The following is a 19,041-nucleotide window of genomic DNA, read 5'->3' on the forward strand; positions in this document are numbered from 1 at the left end:
AATGGATTAAATGCTCCCACCAAAAGACATAGACTGGATGAATGGATAAAAAAACAAGACCCGTATATATGCTGTCTGAAGAGACCAACTTCCGACCTAGGGACACATACAGACTGAAAGTGAGGGGATGGATAAAGATATTCCATGCAAATGGAAATCAAAAGAAAGCTGGAGTAGCAATTCTCATATCAGTCAAAATAGACTTTAAAATAAAGACTATTACAAGAGACAAAGAAGGACACTACATAATAATCAAGGGATCAATCCAAGAAGAAGATACAACAATTGTAAATATTTATGCACCCTGGGGCTTCCCTGGTGGCGCAGTGGTTGAGAGTCCGCCTGCCGATGCAGGGGACACAGGTTCGTACCCTGGTCCGGGAAGATCCCACATGCCACAGAGCGGATAGGCCTGTGAGCCATGGCCGCTGAGCCTGCGCGTCCGGAGCCTGTGCTCCGCAATGGGAGAGGCCACAACAGTGAGAGGCCCGCATACCGAAAAAAAAAAATTTATGCACCCAACATAGGAGTATCTCAATACATAAGGCAAATGCTAACAGCCATAAAAGGGGAAATAGACAGTTAGAGAATCATAGTAGGGGACTTTAACACACCCCACTTTCACCAATGGACAGATCATCCAAAATGAAAATAAATAAGGAAACACAAGCTTTAAATGACACATTAAACATGAAGGACTTAACTGATATTTATAGGACATTCCATCCAAAAGCAACAGAATACACTTTCTTCTCAAGTGCTCATGGAACATTCTCCAGGATAGATCATATCTTGGGTCACAAATCAAGTCTTGGTAAATTTAAGAAAATTGAAATTGTATCAAGTATCTTTTCTGACCACAACGCTATGAGATGAGCTATCAATTACTGGAAAAGTTCTGTAAAAGACACAAACAAATGGAGGCTAAACAGTACACCACTAAATAAGCAAGAGATCACTGAAGAAATCAAAGAGGAAATCAAAAAATACCTAGAAACAAATGACAATGAAAACACGATGACCCAAAACCTATGGGATGCAGCAAAAGCAGTTCTAAGAGGGAAGTTTATAGCAATACAATCCTACCTCAAGAAACAAGAAACATCTCAAATAAACTACCTAAACTCACACCTAAAGCAGTTAGAGAAAGAAGAACAAAAAACCCCAAAGTTAACAGAAGGAAAGAATTCATAAGGTCAGATCAGAAATAAATGAAAAAGAAATGAAGGAAATGATAGTAAATAAATAAAACTAAAAGCTGGTTCTTTGAGAAGATAAACAAAATTGATTAACCATTAGCCAGACTCATCAAGAAAAAAAGGGAGAATACTCAAATCAATAGAATTAGAAATGAAAAAGGAGAAGTAACAACTGACAATGCAGAAATACAAAGGATCATGAGAGATGACTACAAGCAACTAAATGCCAATAAAATGGACAACCTGGAAGAAATGGACAAATTCTTAGAAAAGCACAACATTCTGAAACTGAACAAGGAAGAAATAGAAAATATAAACAGACCAATCATAAGCACTGAAATTGAAACTGTGATTAAAAATCTTCCAACAAACAAAAGCCCAGGACCAGATGGCTTCACAGGCGAATTCTATCAAACATTTAGAGAAGAGCTAACACCTATCCTTCTCAAACTCTTCCAAAATATAGCAGAGGGAAGAACACTCCTAAACTCATTCTACGAGGCCACCATCACCCTGATAGCAAAACCAGTCAAAGATGCCACAAAAAAAGAAAACTACAGGCCAATATCACTGATGAACATAGATGCAAAAATCCTCAACCAAATACTAGCAAACAGAATCCAAGAGCACATTAAAAGGATCATACACCATGATCAAGTGGGGTTTATCCCAGGAATGCAAGGATTCTTTAATATATGCAAATTAATCAATGTGATAAACCATATTAACAAATTGAAGGAGAAAAACCATATAATCATCTCAATAGATGCAGAAAAAGCTTTTGACAAAATTCAACAGCAAATTTTGATAAAAACCCTCCAGAAAGTAGGCATAGAGGGAACGTACCTCAACATAATAAGGGCATCTATGACAAACCAACAGCCAACATTGTTCTCAATGGTGAAAAACTGAAACCATTTCCACTAAGATCAGGAACAAGACAAGGTTGTCCACTCTCACCACTATCATTCAAAATAGCTTTGGAATTTTTAACCACAGCAATCAGAGAAGAAAAAGAAATAAAAAGAATCCAAATCATAAAAGAGAAGTAAAGCTGTCACTGTTTGCAGATGACGTGATGCTATACATAGTGAATCCTAAAGATGCTACCAGAAAACTATTAGAGCTAATCAATGAATTTGGTAAAGTAGCAGGATACAAAATTAATGCACAGAGATCTCTTGCATTCCTATACACTAATGATGTAAATTATGAAAGAGAAATTAAGAAAACACTCCCATTTACCATTGCAACAAAAAAGAATAAAGTACCTAGGAATAAACCTACCTAAGGAGAGAAAAGACCTGTATGCAGAAAACTATAAGACACTGATGAAAGAAATTAAAGACTATACAAACAGATGGAGAGATATACCATGTCCTTGGATTGGAAGAAACAACATTGTGAAAATGACTATACTACCCAAAGCAATCTACGGATTCAATGCAATCCCTATCAAACTACCAATGGCATTTTTCACAAAACTAGAGCAAAAATTTTCACAATTTGTATGGAAACACAAAAGACCCCGAAGAGCCAAAGCAATCTTGAGAAAGAAAAACAGAGCTGGAGGAATCATGCTCCCTGACTTCAGACTATACTGCAAAGCTACAGTAATCCAGACAGTATGGTAATGGCACTAAAACAGAATTATAGATCAATGGAACAAGATAGAAATCCCAGAGATAAACCCACACACATGTGGTCACCTGATTTTTGATAAAGGAGGCAAAAATATACAATGGAGAAAAGACAGTCTCTTCAATAAGTGGTGCTGGGTAAACTGGACAGCTACACGTAAAAGAATGAAATCAGAACACTCCCTAACACCATACACAATAATAAACTCAAAATGGAATAAAGACCTAAATGTAAGGCCAGACACTATAAAACTCTTAGAGGAAAACATAGGCAGAACACTCTATGATATAAATCACAGCAAGATCCTTTTTGACCCACCTCCTAGAGAAACGGAAATAAAAACAAAAATAAAGTAATGGGACCTAATGAAACTTAAAAGCTTTTGCACAGCAAAGGAAACCATAAACAAGATGAGAAGACAACCTTCAGAATGGGAGAAAATATTTGCAAATTAAGCAACTAACAAAGGATTAATCTCCAAAGTTTACAAGCAACTCAATATCAAAAAAAAAAAAAAAAAAAAAGCAACACCCCAATCCAAAAATGGGCAGAAGACATAAATAGACATTTTTCCAAAGAAGATATATAGATTGCCAACAAACACATGAAAGGATGCTCAACATCACTAATCATTAGAGAAATGCAAATCAAAACTGCAATGAGGTATCACCTCACACCAGTCAGAATGGCCATCATCAAAAAATCTATAAGAAATAAATGCTGGAGACGGTGCAGAGAAAAGGGAACCCTCCTGCACTGTTGGTGGAACGTAAATTGATACAGCCACTATGGAAAACAGTATGGCGGTTCCTTAAAAAACTAAAAATAGAGCTACCATACTACCCAGGAATCCCCCTACTGGGCATATAGCCTGAGAAAACCATGATTCAAAAAGAGTCATGTACCACAATGCTCATAGCGGCTCTATTTACAATAGCCAGGACATGGAAGCAACCTAACTGTCCATCGACAGATGAACAGATAAAGAAGATGAGGTGCATATATACAATGGAATATTAGTCATAAAAAGAAACGAAATTGAGTTATTTGTAGTGAGGTGGATGGACCTAGGGACTGTCATACAGAGTGAAGTAAGTCCGAAAGAGAAAAACAAATACCGTATGCTAACACATGTATATGGAATGTAAAAAAAGAAAAACGTTATGAAGTACCTAGGGGCAGGACAGGAATAAAAACTCAGACGTAGAGAATGGACTTGAGGACATGGGGAGGGGGACGGTTAAGCTGAGATGGAGTGAGAGAATGGCATGAACTTATATACACTACCAAATGTAAAATAGATAGTTAGTGGGAAGCAGCCACATAGCATAGGGAGGTCAGCTCGGTGCTTTGTGACCACCTAGAGGGGTGGGATAGGGATGGTGGGAGGGAGACGGAAGAGGGAGGAGATATGGGAACATATGTATATGTATAACTGATTACCTTTGTTATGAAGGAGAAACTAACACACCATTGTAAAGCAGTTATACTCCAAAAAAGATGTTAAATAAAATAAAGTAAAATTTAAAAAAAAGTTTGTTTTTTTTTAAAAAACAAAAATTTAGTTTTAGCTTGTCAATTTATACACACAGAAAGAAAGCCCACTTTGATTTTTAATAGGATTGAATTGAATGTACAGATTAATTTGAAGAGAAGTGATATTTTTATATTGTTGACTTTTAAAATCTATGAACATGGTATATATCTCCATTTTATTCAGTTCATCTTTAATTTTTGTCAAAAATGCTTTACATTTGTCAGTGTAGAGATCTTGCACATTTTTCTCTACATTTATTATGTTTATGCAATTGCAAATGGTATTTTATATAATTTTATTTTCATATAACTTATTGATATAAATAAATAAATAAAATGAATGCCAAAAGAAGAAGTAGATAGTAGAGTTTCAACATATAGAAATACAAAAGTACATCTGATTTTTTATCTGACATTTTATCCAGTAACCTATTAAATCTATTTAGTAATTCTAATAATTTATTTATGACTCGTAGATTTTCTGGGTACAGAATCACATTATCTATCTACACATAAATAAACTTTTATTTTTTCCTTTTTAATCCTTATAATTTCCTTTTTTTTCTTGCCTTGTTGTTCTGCTAAGACCTACTGAATAGATGTGATATTGGCATGCATCCTTTCTTGCTCCAAAATGCAGCAGAAACTTCTAATATTTTAATATTAAATCTGATATTTACTGTAGTTTTTATTTTGTAGATAACATTTCCTTGTAGTTTGCTAACAGGTGTTCATGATAAAGAGGACTTTTGTGTATCTATTGAGATGATAATATGGCTTTTATTCTGTTTACATCACAGTGATTGTCTAAAATGAAACTCGTCTTGGTTATATTACTCCTATTCAACATTGAACTGGTGGTTTTATCCAGTGAAGTAAAATAAAAAGAAATAAAAGTCATCCAGACTGGAAAGAAAGAATTAAAATAGTCTTTATTCCTGGACGACACGATTGTATATATAGAAAATCCAGTGGAATCTATAAAATAGCTACTAGAACTCAGATAAAATCAAACAAAGTCTATAAACTCTCCCCTGAAAAATGATGACACAAAAACATGTTAAAATAGCTTTGGGGAATTAGCAGACCCCTGAGAGCTCATGCATGGAACATGGTTTTAAAACAGTGTCCTGGGGAGTGCTGTCCACCCACACATGGGTAAATGAAAGATCATCACAATTTTAGGGACTGTGTGCATGTCAGGAAGGAGGAGGTAAGGGCTTCAGTGGAAGATATGGTAAGAAATGAGGCTAGAAATGCAGGCAGGAGTGAGGTGAACCCACAGAGCACTGGTCTGACTTGATCAGGTTTATGTTTTAGGAAAAAAAAATCATTCCTATGTTACAGGAGATAGACTGCCAGGTGGGTAGACAGAGGGAGAAAGTAGTTAGAAGGCTATCGTGGAAATCCAGGGCAAAAATAATAAAAACCACTATGGAAATTTCCTTATGGAGGCTTGAACTTCATAGCGCCTGGTTTCATATTTTCATTTGTCCTTTTTTATAGGAAAAAAGAATGTTGATAACTTTTATGACCATTTCCCGTGTAAGATCTGCCAATGGTCAGTAAATGACTTTTCTGTTACTTTTTGCCTAATGAAGGATGAAAAATAAATTGAAAGTTCTTCTACTCAAAGTTTCTTTTTGTTGTTATTGAGGGATTCTTCTGGCTTACTCTGCAGATCCCTCATCTATTTAGAAATATTTGTTCCTTTTTTAAGGACTAGACAAATGCCTGGACACGGGTTTTTGCCCGACAAAGAATTATGGGAGTAAGAAAGACCAGGAAACCTGCGCACAGTTCATCTGCCTTCATAGACCCAGGAAAACGTACAATGGATAGGGAGGGGAGGGTCAGGACTCCTTTCAGTTGCTGTAGCATCTGCAGTGCAGCCACAGACACACCTGTCCTGCCCTCTGCCTTCAGTAGGAGCAGGTGTCCCCAGCTTAGAACCCGGGATCCAGCTGGACACTGGGTGTTTTCTGTCTTTGGGAGGCTGACTGACAGTGTGCTAGTAATATCTAAGCAGAGCTTGCTCTTTGCATTTAATAGAAATTAAATGCATGGAATTTGACATATTCTGTCTGTAGTTTCCCTCTCATTTGTTAAGAAGATTTGAAGGACAATGTAGTCTGGCACAGAAAGAAAACCCAAGATTGTTATTATTTTATAAATCCATGATTTCCATGAATTCAGTTCTCATAGGAAATTTCAACTTATTGATTTGACTTCTTTCCCATTAGATCATGCTATCATCCTTGAAAAGCGATTTCGTTGGTTTTAAGAATAGGGAACTAAATGTGGTAAGGACTTGCTGACATATTTGAAGTCAGGAGAATAAGCAACTCTGAGTACATTTAACTTTGCTTTCTTGTAGCATATATTATAAAGATTGCAAAAGACCATATTGATATTTGCTCAAAGTAAGAAACAATTTAGTGGAGTACCTCTGCAAGAATTGTGGAGACAAATAGATGCACTGGGCATGGAAATGGAAAAGTAAATTATCTTCATATATTTGGAACAACTGTTATTAATCTACCTACACAGGCGAAGACCTTGCCTCTCTCCACACAACATCAGTAAGTTAACTCTACATATAAAAGAGACAGGAAGGAAAATTAGACCATAATGTAGGAATAAAATGCACAAAATATGTTAAATTTGAGATCTACTGAGTGGAAAGGGGAACCTAAAATCAGGTCTCTTAAGACTCTTTAAATAATTCCAGTGCCTTAGAAATGAGGGACAGTTTCAAGGTAATTTTTCAACCTAATCCCCACAACTGTATGAGGTGTTATAAGATATAAATGAAGAAAATAAAATCCCCATAATTATATAAGCTATTATAAAGCAGAGATGATGAAAAAATTAATAAACAACAACAAGAATACTTTGCCTCAGATTCCTCAGGCTTGTGCTTCTGTGCCCAGACAGTTCTAAAGAGAATTTTGATGCTAAAAAAGCCCTGACTCTACATGACCTTCGAGTCTGGGGCAGGTGTTTCTGGGGAAGGAGATGCGAAGTGAGGTGAGACACAGCTTTCCACTCCCCTGGAGCATCTTTGGAATCTGAAGGTAAAGCTGTTTCAGTGTTTGGTTTCTATTAATGAAATTTCCATGAACAAAACTACTTGATTTTGGACTTGCCAAGCCTCCACAATCTTACAATCCAATTCCTTGAAATAAAACTCTCTTTATATATACACATATCCTGTTGGTTTGGTTTCTCTGGAGAAGCCTGAATAATCAAGAATGTTAGATCTGTTATATAGTACATAACATATATGTACACACACACAATGCAACCACTGAAATGAATGAGCTCTACTGCCCCCCACATCAAGTTAAAACTAGCCTGCTGACCAAGTGAACAGAACATCCTTTTAGGAGGACGCCCACCATGCCCTGGTTGTCTCTAGGTTTGAGGTTCAGGGTTCAAGAGAGAAGACAATAATCTCAGCTAAATGCTTGAGTTGCTTTCTTCTCGGTGAAGGAAGAAAACAGAACTCCACTTTGCATTCTTGGACAATTTTCATTTGCCTGAACAACATGGAACAATTTTTAAGAGAAGAACTATTTCATGAAACCTGACAGTTCATTTTCATGAGTTTTAGGAAATAGCACTACCATCATTTAGGAAACAGATTCTGGGTCCCTGCCCACCCCCACGCGAGCCTTTTAGAGGTTTGTGCTAACAAGAATTTAGAAGGAAAGAGGGATTAGGGTCCAGTGGATTTGCCCTGCTATTTTGTTGTGACTGAAGAAAGCAAGACTTTGCACATCATAATTCTACCCAGAAGCACTTGGAAGCCCTGAAAGCCCCTCACACCGGTGAGAGTAATGGACAGAAAAGGGGTGACTGAAAACAAGGAGAGGCCGTGAAATACAGCTTCCTCCCCATGACTCTGGGCTCATCACAGCCCCCTTCACCCCACATACATGCTAAGTGAGATATGGGGAAAATTAACTTGAGGATTAGGGAGAGAGTGCCTAAACTTCAAGTGCTCTTTTTGAGTGAACAGAGATCATGCAAAACAGCAGAACCAAAGTTAGGAAAAAGATCCTGTGAAGGAAAAATGTTCGAAGTGAATTGGAAATTATTTGGAAGAATGAAAGCCACAACTATGTTAGCAATCCCTTATAGCTTTTGCGGATAAGGGAAAAAAACCAAAAAACCAACCAACACTTTGTAACTACAAACTGAGTTTTCTATAACTGTGGCAAAGACCTAGTAAAACATTGTCTAACCCTTGTTTGGAATCCTTGCTTGGAATCGTTCTTGAGAAAATGTCCTTTTTACAATTCTTTATTTAGAAAACATTCTGTGTATATAGTTTTCTACCAAAGTTTTTGAAGAAATAATTTTCTATTACCTTCAGATTAAAATGTTAACTGGAAGTGGGCGAACCAAATAGTGACAACTTCTACTTGCAGAAATAGATCTGTTACTTTAAAAACAAATATTAAGATACTACTCTGGTAGCTGTATTGACCTCTAAGCTGTTCAAGCATCCCTCTCACCTTGCTCCACGTCTTTGTATTGCCATAGATGATCTCCCATTGTAATGGGAAATCTGTAAACTGGTGTTTAATACAAATTAGGAGACTCTCAGGGCCCTTGAAAAGGAATCACATGAAATATTATGTCTTTAAAATGCTTCTTGGATATTTGGCAATGAGTTGCGCACTAGGAACTGCCCTCCATAACTTACGTGCACACAGCTGTCTCTAATTTGAATGCAAACCTGGCCGAGGCATCCAGAGCGAAGTTAAATAAGCTCCTCTGCACCGTGGGGCACGTCCATGTGCATTTATTACATGACACCTATTGGTTTTGTGTTTCTCACTTACCCAGCAAGAGACCCTGAATTGCCCATCTGAGGCACATTCTTGGCAACTGTCAAATCTGTTTTGCTTGCTGTCTTCGTATTTCCTGCTGATCTGTTTTCTTCTTTCCCTCTGTGGACCGTGCACAGCGTTGTAACACAGCTGGGGAGGAGAAATGGAACTTTTGTACCTATGTTGGGAGGATCATTAATTCCACAGATTTGCCGAAAGAAAACCAGGATTTTAATTCTGATTTTCACAATGAGTAAGTACTGCCTTACTGCTGGGGCATCTTCTCTTTTGTATCTGAGAGTGAATCTTCCTATTAATTTTATCTGCAAAAGATATAATTAGTGCCCTGAAAATACTAAAGTGTTTGTATAGAAAAGGCATTTATTTTGGAAATAAAAAAGACATAAAGATGTTTAAAAAAAAGACATAGAATGCGTGCATTCCCTTGAAACATTCAGATTGAACAAGATCAAATGATTTGCTTGACATTTAGTGTTTGGGTCTTTGGATTCTGTGTTTAAATAAAAACGACTAGAATTTTTCTATTTAAAGAAGTTAACGGGAACTATAAAATTCTAGTGCTGAAAACATTTTAGCTCTTAAGCAGCTTCTTTTATTTGCCAGATAAATAAACTGAGGCCCACAGCAGAGAGGTGACATACTAAAGTCACATAGCACAGACCATTACCAGTGACCTTTCTTCTACATTCTGTGATTCCTTCAGAGTGAAGGAACTGTTGGCTTTAGCAAAATGGGGTCAATCTACCTTTGTAAGCCTTAAACAATAGTAATTCTATATGACTGCTTTCTCCAGTTTTTCTCATCCTTACTAGTTAACAGTATCACAGCTCACCATCCTTCCTGCAGGTTGTACCATGGCTTTCTCACTGGTGGAAACTGCTAGACAGTAATAGAACCCCGGCTAGTAAGCTGGTTGGTATCTCCGTTTTTTCTTTATATGCAATGAGTTAGCCAGAACAAAAACATATTTATCAGAAGTTCATACAAAGCAAGTCTAGCAAATATTGGATTTTCGTTAACCAGTTACCACTGTTCTCTCAGCAACCTAACAGTCATTCAAGGAAACTGATGAATTTATCAAATGGGGATGAAGAAAAATAATTTTCAAATGATCAGTTCAGCTTGGTTTCTAAAACATCTCTTGACTTTACGTAGTAAAAGTAGAGAGAGAAAAATATCCCTTGGTCCCGGCTTCTTCAAAGTCTGGTCCCAGGGCTCCATGAGGACCCTGTGTGCTCGTACATTAAATTCCCTATTGAAGCCAGTTTGAGCCAGAAAACAGTTCCCAAGGCAAGTGCTCAAAAGCAGGTTTGTGTACTTATTCATCTCAGACTTCTGTTGAACCTAGTTCCTTTTCCAAAACTGTTAAAAAAGATTTAGAGTTAACATCAAACTTGGTATCGTTTTGTTCTTATCTTACTTGCCTGCATCATATAAGGTGACATTTAGCAATGAGGGTAAAGTATCTTGAACTGCGTGATGCTAATATGTTTTTTCCCCTTTACTTTGTATTTCTAGTCCATATCCTTACAAACTCATGCAAATCCGAGGTACTCTGAGATCTACTTTTCCAAAATATAAAATGCAAATGGACCAGGTAAACTCCATATAAATTCAATAAACGCGAACAGAGCACCTGTTATGTAGCCAGCAGTATGCTATCACCTATGAAAATGATGAGAATAAACATAACCCAGTGCATCAGACCTTAATATTAATGTCATTCAGTACAAGAGTCACACATATGAAAATTAAAAAACCAAAAATACAGTATAACGTGTCACGTTAAAGTGTGCTAGACATTGCAGGAGCTAACTATTTATTGCTCTTAACAGTATTATGGGAGACGATGTATTAGCTCTAATTTGGCAGTAATGATTACATTTCAGAGCTTTACAGATAAACTGATTTTTTTTAGTTAAAATAGTTTCAAATGTGTCAGATCTGTCAGTTCAGGCCAGTGAACTCCTCGTAGGAAGGTTACAGGGTTGTCGTCACTTAATATCCTTGGTTGATTGATTGAACTTTAGGACGATGAAGGAGGAAAATACTGTGGTGCTCTGGAGATCTTTCTTTTGTTCTTAGAGTACTTAAACACTTTATTTTGCTATTATTGTGTTATTTTCTCACACGGTGTGACTATATATATCAATATTAAATTGTATTTAATGTGAATATCAAATGTTCTATTCTCACTGATATCCTGAATTTATAAAAATCATTTAAATTAATTCATGATGAAAATAAGCCAACCAGAAGATGTAACTTAAAAGATTAACAAGATTGTGGGGTAAGTGTGCAATCATTTGTCATCCAATTATTCTCAAATGTTTAAGATAAGTCAATAAGGTTTGAGACTTTAGAATATTAAATGTTTGGTTATGAACTTGAAATAAACTAGTTTTTCAAAACACACCAAATAAAAAATTTTAATAAGATGATTTGGAGAATGTACTTGCAAAAGCTACTCTAAGGGCAAACGCCATTTACCAGCTTATTTGAATTAATTTAGCCAAGGATTTGCATTCCCCGTAAGGTTGTTTCAAATTTTAATTTTATTCATATCCCCATCCTGATACTACTGCCCTTACAATACCCAACTTGTGAAATGAGCCTCTAATTATTTTAATTGATAAAAATCAGGAAACTCAACACTGCCTCACTATCAGCCCCTCTATACCTCCTTGCTCATCTCATAACCTGTCCCTCAAACTCAGAAGAAAGCTATGCCTCTTCTCTTTGCCAGGGCTAACCCTGTCCCTGTAATTCTCATCATCCTCACCCTTGCACCTTCACATTTATTCTTATTTTTTCTCTAGGGAAGCATAAAAAGAAAACGGTTAAGTATTCTTCCTCGATATGAAGAGGGAGGGAAGGAAGAGAGAAAGGGAAGAAGTGAGAAAAGCAGGAAAGTTGGGGGGAGGTAGACAGAGAAAGGGAGGGAGGGGGACAGAAAGAGGGAGAGAGATTTAGTGCTTCTATACAAGAAAAATAGAATGTTACTCGGCTGGAAACACGGGCATTCTTCCAAAACACGGTATTTACAAAGCCCAATTCCTTCAGATTTCAAACTACTACAAACACAGGTCAGCCTGCAAATCAAATAAGTGTTTCCCACCTACTTCTCACTGCTGCTCCCTCAGCTTTAACCTGCTGTATGTAACTGCAAATGAAGCTTCAGCAAATGTTTGCCTGTTTTCCTAACATGGCTTGGCCAGGAGTTGTGAATGTTGGCTCAGAAGACCTGAGTGAGCAGTGACCAGCCAACAAGCCTCACAGCTTAGCACTGGGTAGGGCCGTGAGCCAGAGTGGGCCTTGGCTCTCTGCAGAAGAGAGTTATCCTAACTAATCACAGCAAAAGGAAGGGAGGAGGTTCTGTTCTACTCATGCAAGTCAAGTTGGCTAAATTCTGTCATTTTCTAAGCCTCCTATAAATGTGAAAAAAAATATCCCATGACCTAACTTCTATGTAGTATTATTGATTTGTTTCCCTTTCAAGATGCTGAAGACTTCCCAAAAAGGAAACCTACATTGCTTTTAATTTGCCACAGAGCTTGGCTTTGCATCAGTCATCTTAAGAAAATCTAAGAACTTCAAAATGCATTAATCCCCAGTGAACTGAATCTTTCTAAAATATTCATTTTTAGTGTTTTGGCAAAGTAGCCCCATGTCACTAGCTTAATTGCTGCCAGGTTATTTTCCAGTTGTCAAATAATCTTTTCCTATTTAAGAGTCAGAAATAAAAACGTTCACTCATAAAGGAATTGAATAATTTGGATCACAAACAACATAAGTATTTATTTGAAAAACATTTTCTATTTGAGTAAAATGGCAAATCAGGTATAGTAGGTTCTTACTACTAATTCTAATTTGCACTCACAGTCACTTTTTATTCATCAAATTCAGAGATACTGCTACAGAAAACTATTTCACAAAGTATTTAGAAAAAAATATATACAGTCTCTCTGATAAAAAGTTAATTAAAAGAACAAAGCCAGGCAATATAAATGTAAGATATAAAACAAGCTCACATTTATAAACAGAAATAAATAAATATATACAAAAGAGTCTACGTCAACATTGAACAAATAAAAGCTTTACAATGCAAGTCATCGTGACAGCAATGGAAAATATCTCAAGATCTTAGACTGACTCTAACATAATGTTAAAAAAAAAAAGAAAATAAAAACAACCAAAAATACCCCAGAGAGTCTAAATTGATATTATTCTCAAAGTTAAGCTAAACTAAATTTTGGCTCCACAGCTAAATTCCTGTGTTTCTGCTCTCATGCGGGGCTAGATGAAAGTGAGCACTACATGCGCAGAACTGAGGGTAGAATTTGACTCAGTCTTTTAAATCCACTTGCAAATGTTTCTATTCAGCTGTTTATCCATTGTTTCTTTCCTTACCTGATTACTGGAAATTTATAAAGTGGAGCTGATATTGTTGTCAAATTTGAAAAAAAAAAAAGTTTTCCCAGATCTGGATGAATACAAGTAGAAATCAAAGCTATTTTTAAAGCTATCTCTTAATTACTTTTAACTGAATAAGCACTTTGGGTAGAAATCTCACAGTCGAAAGCTAATTAAATTCTACCATCTCTAAGGCTTGGGGGAAAGTATATGAAGATTCAGTGACTATTTAAGGTTAATTTTCACCTAGATGTAACCTCTGCCCAAATAAGCAGCCTGTTAATATAGATGCCTAGAGAAAAGGACATGGCTCTACTGTAGGGTCTTGGTGACCTTAGATTTACTATCCTTTCCTACTACCTACACCCCTCCCCTGTGAAGGCCAAGCTGGGCAATGCTCCTGTCTTCCAGAACAGTGTTCCAGGATGCTACAAAATGGAACAGTATGAAAACCCATTATCATCCATTTAAGTCTGGCCAAAAGCTTCAGGATTGAAGATCAGCAAAAGCTGAGAGGACCCTTGTTTGCTGCATAGCCTGAAAGCTTTCCTATGTTTCAGACTGAGAGCTACCTGCTTCCTGCACAGAGAGAAAGGTCCCCAGGTGCTCAGTCTGGTTTCTGCCTTTAAGCAGTTTGGTTCTGCCAGAATGTCTCATCTTCTCATCACTTAGGCTGCCACCTCCCAGAACCTGAAACATCTCAGATAACCTAGAGCAAATGTAAAGGTACAGCATGTACTGAGACCGATTTCTAAGAAACTGGATATGAGTCCATCATTTAAGAACAATTAAAATGTGGTCTCTTACACATTCACTAGCAAACATATTCCTCAGGACAGTTTGATAGCTAGGTTAAGCTGCTTAATATTATGCATGGCTTATATGCAGAGACCTAATCCATAAATAACACCCCATCTGTCTTGCCAGACCTCCTCTGGCTCTTATAATCAGAGGACTTATGTACAAATAGTTTGCAGACTGGCAAGGGTAGACCCACACAATTATAAATTATTTTGATTATGATAAGTCACCCACGTAAGTCTCAGTTTATATTCTTTGGAACAAAACTCTGGAAAGAGGAAGTAAGAGGCTTTTCATTTGTGCAAATGGAAATGTCTTAAAAAGTCTCTGGAGCAAAGACAAGACCATAGAGTCTCAATGGTTGTTTTTCCCAAAAGGGAGAGACTACTGTACACGGCATGCCTAATGGAAATCTGCATTCCTCCCATGAGCCCGCAGCTCAATGTACAGTAGAGCAGCAAAAGCAGAGGTGTAAGAGGGTCATTCTTCAGCTCCTGGGAGCTCCACTCTAATGGAACATCAACACTAAACTTGATTCAAATGTATAGGACTAAATTATAATTAATGATGATGCTTAAGCCTTGTGTCTTGAATAGGATAAGTGAAATAACATGGCCTCTTATTAACTAGGTCAAAATTTGGGGAATTCTTTCTTTCTTAAGCATGTTGTGGTCTTCAGGGTTAAACATCTGAGATAATGAGAAAAAATTCCTTTCTAAACTTTGAGTCAGACATTAAATACTCTTTTGTATCTGTGGTTGAAATTTCATTTAAAAAGAGGAAATGCTAACGTGTTCATAGAAACCAGCACTGAGATGGGACCTGTGGGCATCCGAGATAGTTATAAATATTAGTATGCTTTTGATTGCAGAGAAAGATGATGGAGCAGGTGGCCATATCCAAATCTAATTATTATGTGGGGTGTGAATGAGCTCTAAACTAGGGCTTGTCCCAAGCTCGGCCTGTCCCTTGCCCTCTAATTTTACTATTCCACCCCACAGCCCAAGTTCTGATTGATCCATTCAATCATATAGTTAAAAAAATCCTATCCCTGTGGCTACTGAGTGCTGCTCTTAGTACTGAAGTTGAGTGATGGTGGAAACTCCCTCATGGAAGAAATACACTGAAAAGACAGATTTTGAATTTCACAAAAGCCTTCTTCACAAAACACATTCTTCATATATATATGCAGTTACCTAGGTAATACCACGTTTACATCTGCTAGTCAGAGTTTTCACAGCTTGCACATCTTCACGTTGCTGCAGACTGATGTCTCTTCCTTATATTAAAGATATTAAAACTTTGTGCTGTGGCTGAAGGTGTCTGACATGATAATATTTTTATAGAAATTATCTGAATGAGCATTGCAATAACCCTTGACCTTATCAATGACCTGATGGACAGGGATGATTGATGTTTGTTCTCCATCAGCATGGGTCAGTTTTGATGAGGACTTGTCCATGGGAGCATTGTCTGCAAGAAATGATACAAGAAATTAGGCTACAAGATGAGCTGGTGACATGCCTAAGGGCTAACGTTCTGGACGCTCTTTTGCACATTAAAGAAGATCACAAAGGAAATGAAGCTCTGGTTCTTTCTTAGTTTAGGTGATAGGCAGCACTAAAATGTCATGTTTTTCATCTTCAAAGTGCATCCTTGCATATGAAAGAATGTTAATGTGCCTTCTAGTAATTTGTGTTGGGAGTTGTTTTAAGAAATATTCTTGTAAGTGGTATTTTTCAAAGAGCCAGTGAATAGAATAATCAGAAAATTGCTGCAAAAATATATGTGGCAAATCAATCAAACAAGGTAGTAACAGATTATATAACAAATGAATTAAAAGGTGCTGAACTATCTGTGGAAGAAATGATATGATGTCTATGGTATGTTTTCAAAATAATACATGGAGGGGAAAATGTGTAGGTGGCTATGAGTTGATATGAACAAGGAGATTCATTATATTATCCTCTCTATTTTTCATATGTTTGACACTTTTCATAATACAATTTTTAATAAAATATAATTTAAAGAATTTTGGAAAAGACAAGTGAATAAAAAAAACATAAAGGCTATTTTGAACACATTTTCTCATGGAAAAAACCTGTGAAATGATTGCAATATAGAAAAAAGTTATCTTTTATTAATTATTTTTAAATTATAAAAATCAAAATTATCTTTATCAGAAATATTTTAAGTATATATTTTCTTTAACTATGCTACAGTCTCAGAATGATGTTATTGCTGGCAGCACTAATATCAGAGCAATTGATAGCAATAAAGGACTGCTAAATATATTTCTGTTCTGAATTTTCCAATATCACATATTTAAACATTATTTTCCTAGACCCAAAGCTTTCTAAAAGTGATACAGCTAGTGCCCTGAAACTCAGCTAAGCACTATTATCTACAAATACATATGGCTGTCTTCATGTATCTTGTAGGTATCTGCTTTCCACATTTTGGAGAAAAATGCTGTCTTAAAATTAACTACAGAGATTTCACATCAATGAAAGAGCAAATGACCTTCTACAAAGTCCTCAGTTCCCTACAGTTGGATCTTTTCTATTCACTGTGGAAGAGGCAAAAACTCTATCATGAAAACCTGCTTCTAGGAATCATGGCTGAAAAATTGGAATGTTCACTCTAGGTGTTTTATATTTTGAGTAAGTTTGACCCAGTAAGTGACATAACATTAAAAATCCTCAATAATTGGTAAAAGCCATCATCATTTTATCTGTTGTCTTTGGAAACGGCTCAGATTGTTCAAGTGTGGTCTTGGTGTTGGAGCAGACACTAAATAAAATGAAGGCTAAAATAGAAAATGGAGTGTCTATCCCAGTAAAGGAAGCAAGAGAGAACAGATGGCCTTTGGGAAGAGTGGGCAGACCGAAGCATGGTGGAATGATCATGTCCCAGGATTGGTGAGAAAAAAGCTCAGGGAGTCATTTTATAAGGCCCCCTCCCCATTCGGCTCTCAGCAAGCTGATTGATTCTGTGCTTTCCTTCAGTTCATACGTTCACTAGCCATTGGTTTTCTGTTGGGAATTTTTCTATTGACTTAAATCTCAATAATGAACAATTTGTACTTGATGTTTTTAGAAAGCCACACATCCTCAAAGAAACTTCAAGGATACAATCACTCTGCTTCGCTGACAACTTCCAGGGTCACATTCTTTTTAGAGATTTTGACCAGCTCCATTCCAAATACGTGACCCAATTTTCTGGGTCTTCACCATCTAAGAAGGTAAAGTTCTGAGCAAGGTTTGTATTTCTATATATATGCTATTCCCAGTCCTCTGGGTAGCTATTATATTGTGGATAATATAGATTTTGATTATGGCTGCAAGTTTGAAAACCAGGGGCTAGGGAAATGAACTATTATTTCACCTATGCTTAAATTTCAAGCAGACAAAAGTCCTCAAAAAGCAGGCTTGGAATCGACAATTTCTCTTTTATGACTTCTGTGAATATACTGTGACATATCCAGTAATTCATAAGAGCAGTGAAAAAGTAAAGAATTTCACTCTGTTCTATAACAAACCTCTCAAGTACTGCTTTTTTTTTTTTCATTATTTTACCTGGTAATATGACCCACTAACTCCAGAGCATGGTACATTTCCTAAAAGGAGCGGCTTGCAGACACCCCCATGCAGAGAAGAGCCAGCACAGCACAGGACCATTTGAAATTTCAGAAACTCCAGCTCAGTGCAGGAATTTCCTTGTGCTAGCTGAGAAGTATTGTAAAGAACAAGCAACTTTGCTGGTGCGGCAAGAGTCTTAGTTTAATCCATGCAAGTATTCTCTTACTACCTTGCAAAAAATTCATGCATTCAAAGAAGTAATAAAAGTTTACCTGAATGATCCACTTTTGTTGAAGGAATGCTCTTAGAAGACATTATCTACACCATAAACATATGAATCAATGCCAAGAAATAAACCATCTAGATATCCATGATGCTATGCAGTGACTTTTTGCATACCCTGAGTGACCCAAGAACGTCAGCAGTTTCACTGAGAACTGGCTAGCTCGCAGAAGACGGTTTGTACATCAGCTGATCGGAAACTAGAATTTATTATACCGTGGAAGTAATGTCATACAGCTGACTACATCCTTATACTTGTTGACAAAAACCCACTTAACCCCAAGGATTTTAAAAGAAACAGAAAAACGTTAATGAATTCTTAAAAAAAAAATACACAAGATTTTGAAATAGTTAAGTTTTCCTTAGGTACCCCCATTTCTGCAATTCATTTTATCTTCTAGTCAGTTTTCCCCATGATGCTTACTATTTCCAAATATTTTAATACTTCCAAAATGTCCTCTGTTCCAAATTATGTACTTTGTTATCTTCTTTCGCCTTTTAATAGTGGTTCTTTAGGCCAACTATTAGCTGTGTTAAGAGGAAAACAATTCAATTGGTCTAATTCCTATTCATTCACAACTGACTTACAATGCATTAAGTATTTGCATTTTAGAAGGGGAAACAAAATGAGTATCTGATTTTAAGGCTGCTTACATAAAGTAAAAAGTTCACTTATTATAAGTACAGTTGAGCCTTGAACAATGGCAAGGGTTAAGGGCACTGACC

At 36.6% G+C, this 19,041-nt stretch overlaps 1 protein-coding gene across 6 annotated transcripts in view; it reads right to left on the minus strand.

Moving 5' to 3' along the window:
- Positions 1 to 13,007: 13,007 nt before the first annotated feature.
- ADGRG6 (adhesion G protein-coupled receptor G6) overlaps positions 13,008 to 19,041 on the minus strand; it is a 136,619-nt gene continuing 130,585 nt past the window's right edge. For 4 of the 6 annotated variants that reach the window (XM_033406081.2, XM_049695575.1, XM_004263759.4 and 1 more), the window contains one exon: positions 13,008 to 15,925. In XM_033406081.2, coding sequence (XP_033261972.1) covers positions 15,747 to 15,925 — 179 coding nt within the window. In that variant the 3' untranslated portion in view covers positions 13,008 to 15,746. Of the gene's footprint in view, positions 15,926 to 18,305; positions 18,352 to 19,041 lie in introns of all 6 variants that reach the window. The other 2 variants (XM_033406097.2, XM_033406087.2) reach the window with 1 other exon arrangement.

This window comes from Orcinus orca, chromosome 12 (assembly GCF_937001465.1).
Source record: "Orcinus orca chromosome 12, mOrcOrc1.1, whole genome shotgun sequence".
NCBI lineage: Eukaryota > Metazoa > Chordata > Mammalia > Artiodactyla > Delphinidae > Orcinus > Orcinus orca.